Raw genomic sequence first — 3,814 nt, forward strand, 5'->3', positions numbered from 1 at the left:
ACCTTCACCAGTGTGTGTGACCTGGTCCTCACATTCCGGGATGTTACAGTAATCAAACCTAGTAGCAGGATCTCTTGTGTAACACCAGGGTCCATTTTCATCCCCATCAGGATTTCTGCAGTAGTTTTCATCCAACCCTTCATTGGGGTATTTTTCAGGTGTATAACTGTAATAGTATTAAAATTCTATTTTAATTCCAGTAATTTAGTGGAGCGGAAGGGAAATGTCCCACTTGCTCAGCGAGCTGTGGGCTCTATTCATTCACAGTAAAAATGAGACAAACAGATTCCCCACTAGAATCCATAAATGAAATCTGAAAAACATTCTGTAACTACCGTTATTAGTATTTTCTCCCTACACCCCAGTTGCCAGTGGTCAGTGAGCTTGCAGCCTGTAAGGACTATGACAGACTCAAAGGACAATTATTGTCTTTAATACTTGTATCCAGCTGATCTAGTCAGCTCACCATAGCTTGTGGGTCTGTCATGTATTTTTCTTAATGCAACTACTTTAAAAGTGGAGTATTTCTAGAGACTATTCACAAAACACAACTGGATCCTAATTTGCAGAGATTTTGAAACGTGACTCTAGGCTTCTTCCTACAGCAATCCTCCCAGAGAAGACTAAATGGCTTTTAAACAAAAAATCGAAACAAGCACATCCAAGTTTCATTAGAATAACAACAAAAAAAACCCCTTTAAAACAGATAAAACTCCAACACAGAGAAAATAGGTCCTCTGCTTCCACACTTGCTTCAATGAGCCCAGTGGCAGCCAGCCCTAAGAAAACTCTGCCCGGGCAGGCCCAAGGGACCTGAATCTTAGATGCTTTGCTGGATGTTTCTTCTCAACTGTCTCTGGATGGCAGGCAGGAGGTCATAGAGCTGGACAGACAGCACTTCTTTTTTTTCACACCTCATACAGAAGAGAGAATGGCCTCACTGTCACCAATAGCAAAATTTTCATCATGGGTTGATAGTGTGAACATTTCATCTTCTTAAGAGGCTCAGCATTTAGACACTTCTCTAGCTGACAGTGCACCCTTTCCTTACCCAGACCATTGCAGTTCTCTGCCAGTAGAGTCAAAAGTAACAGGACACATGAAGATAAATTTGCCTCTAAAATTCACCTGACAACTGGTTTTGATATATGCACTATAAAGTTGTTGATACACATTAAGTTGGGGAAGCTTGGAAAAGATTCAGAACAACATGAAGACAAATATAAATAAGGCCATACTTTGGGTTGTGAGGTGTTTTTTCTGCCCACTTCTGGCATGGAATACCCCTCCAGGTTTTGGCTTCCATTCCTCTGTAGTCCTTCCCAATCCCTTTTTTACATTGTAGAAGGTAAACTGAAATGGAATTGGCTTTGTTAATTCAATGGTGTTACAACACTGCATTTCTTGAAACTGAGAATCCGTAGATATAACTCTGAAAGTTGATGATGAACCATGCTTTACCCATGTTTTGAACCTCTTGTGCATGCAAAGAGAGATGTGATTCCATAAGGTGTTTTAAAACAGGTTAGTTAGCAACTGCTAGGCAACTGCACAGGAAAATTCATGAAGCATTTTTATAAAGCTAATAAAATCAAGTTAAGAAAACACATATAACCAGTTACAGTTGTTTATGACTTGTACAAAATGTATGCTTATATTGCTATACTACCAGGAAAAAAAGGAAGGCCTTTCACCAACAGCTGCAGAATCTTTGAAATTTATTGTTCATAAGCACATTTGCAGTATGGGTATCATGAAACTATCCCTTCAAACCAGAGAATTTTTAGTTATTAGAACACGTTTGTCACATAAGTGGCTGCCACACCTTTGATTCCTCTTAGCCTCAGACTCCCAGGTACTTTCTAGTGGGGTTCTCAGATAGAGAGAATGCAAAGCATGTTGATGATGCTTTTATTAGCAACAGACACTGAAAAATCTCCAGTTGTTGGAGGGAGTGATCCTCATTTCCCCTTCCAGCAATTTCTTTGTACAAGAAGAATCCCACTGAGCCCTCAAATATAAAATGGAGATGTTAGAGCAAGAACAGAAGACCAACCTGATAAGAAAAGTTGAGCCTTATTTGGACATCTTGCAATAGTTACTGTCATCACAGTGTGTGTCTGGGACTACAAATGTCTGTGCTGCGTGTCTTACCCACAGGGGCTCTTGGAGCTGTTGCCTTGTTGTCAGGGTACTCTTAGAGTGCCCAAAAGTCTGTCACTGTGGCTTCAACACTGGTGTTGCTACTGGAGTAGCAGGTCCCAGCATGACCATTTCCAGTCAACAGCCTAGCTCATGGACTTTCTGATGTTGCCAAGTACCTCCTAAATGATTTTAGCCAGACTCACCTGAAACCTGGGGAGAGGGGGTGGAGGCTCTGTATAGCTGGCTCAGGAATGAAGACAAGCAGGTAACTTCCCCATTCAGATGGCACATGGAGACCACCATGGATTTGGACATTGGTATTTGATCCCTTTTAAACAGAATTTTTAGTAACACGTCTCCTTTCCACTTGACCCCCAAAGTCTCTCTTACTTTTCTGTCCTGTACAGGTCTTTGCTGTGCTGGTCTATAACCCCTGATAGTCTGTGCTCCTCAAATGATCGGATAAAGAGCCAAGATATATGTCAAGACAAAATTAAGGTTTAACTGAGGAAATGCAGAAGTCTCTAACCAAGTTCTGAAGGATGTTTTCAGTGACCGAGTGCAAAAACTTTGATTGTTACCGATTCAAGAAGTTAAGCATCCCGAATGGCCACTAAGCTAGTAAAAAGGCCATGGTTCTCAAACTCTGAGATGGCCATTAGGATCAAAAGAAAAGGCACCCTTGGAGGTGTGGGAGGGAAGAAATCTGACTCAACGTAATGTAGTGACCATGGCCTACAACAGCTATGTATTTGTGCTCTGTGGACTACTCTTGCTATTAACAAGGAGGTTGTAATCAGAATAGAATTCCTCATACAGAGTTTTGCCATTAACATAAAGAAAGTAAAACTGTAATTGCCAGATGTGGTCATGGAGCTTTTGATGTCATGGACAATCCAGAGTGTGGTCTGCATACAGATCCCAAAGTGTCCGTGGTGGAGTAAAATGTGAGTGCATAACATTGTGTGGCCCAGCACAGCCAGACAAACTCTTATACTCACGGAAGGATGGACCTTTTGGCTTTAAAGTAGTTGTTCTGTACGGATATTTTGCATCCAGTTCCAAGGAAAATAAGCTCTGGCAAGGACTGATGCCAGAGTAGCTGTTACGAACTCCAAGATCTGAGGTGAGATTGTACAGTGATCATGAGCCTGAGGGAGTGGCAGAGTCACAAAATGTCCTGGAGACTGCTTCCTCCAAGCAGAACAGATTCCATCACATCTCAACAGGAAAGAGTTTTACAGCAGCTCTTTCCTGGTGCTGAGAAAACATGGTGGGGACAGAAAACTTTTCTGAGGCTTAAGGACACTAAATGTCTTTATTTACAAATTCAAGTTCAGATTGGGTGATCCTGGCTGTAATAATTAGGTTGCTTCTAGGAAGGTGAGTCTCACTTTTATACTTCACTTTAACAGCTTTATGAGAAATATCTCTGGTTTGAGGTGGATTGGGGCCAATAGAGATACCAAATGCTGACATTTGGTTTATCCAGAGACTTCACAAAGATGTTGGCAGTGGTAGCTGTGAGTTTCACAATTAATGAGATAGTCTTGTATCCCCACTAATGAAAAATGGAAGGAAGATGATTCTACATCCTCTGGTTGAAAAAAACAGGCACTGTAAAACTGTCCCCTGAAAAAGCAAAGGAACCAATTCTCTGGCTGTTAGA

At 41.4% G+C, this 3,814-nt stretch overlaps 1 protein-coding gene across 1 annotated transcript in view; it reads right to left on the minus strand.

The window, feature by feature from the left end:
• LOC104617026 (plasminogen-like) overlaps positions 1-3,814 on the minus strand; it is a 29,823-nt gene that overhangs the window by 18,597 nt on the left and 7,412 nt on the right. The window contains exons 4-5 of the mRNA XM_010282235.1: positions 1,239-1,353; positions 3-166 (exon numbers count right to left, since the gene is read on the minus strand). Coding sequence (XP_010280537.1) covers positions 3-166; positions 1,239-1,353 — 279 coding nt within the window. The remainder of the gene's footprint in view (positions 1-2; positions 167-1,238; positions 1,354-3,814) is intronic.

This window comes from Phaethon lepturus, unplaced genomic scaffold (genome assembly GCF_000687285.1).
Source record: "Phaethon lepturus isolate BGI_N335 unplaced genomic scaffold, ASM68728v1 scaffold282, whole genome shotgun sequence".
Taxonomy (NCBI): domain Eukaryota; kingdom Metazoa; phylum Chordata; class Aves; order Phaethontiformes; family Phaethontidae; genus Phaethon; species Phaethon lepturus.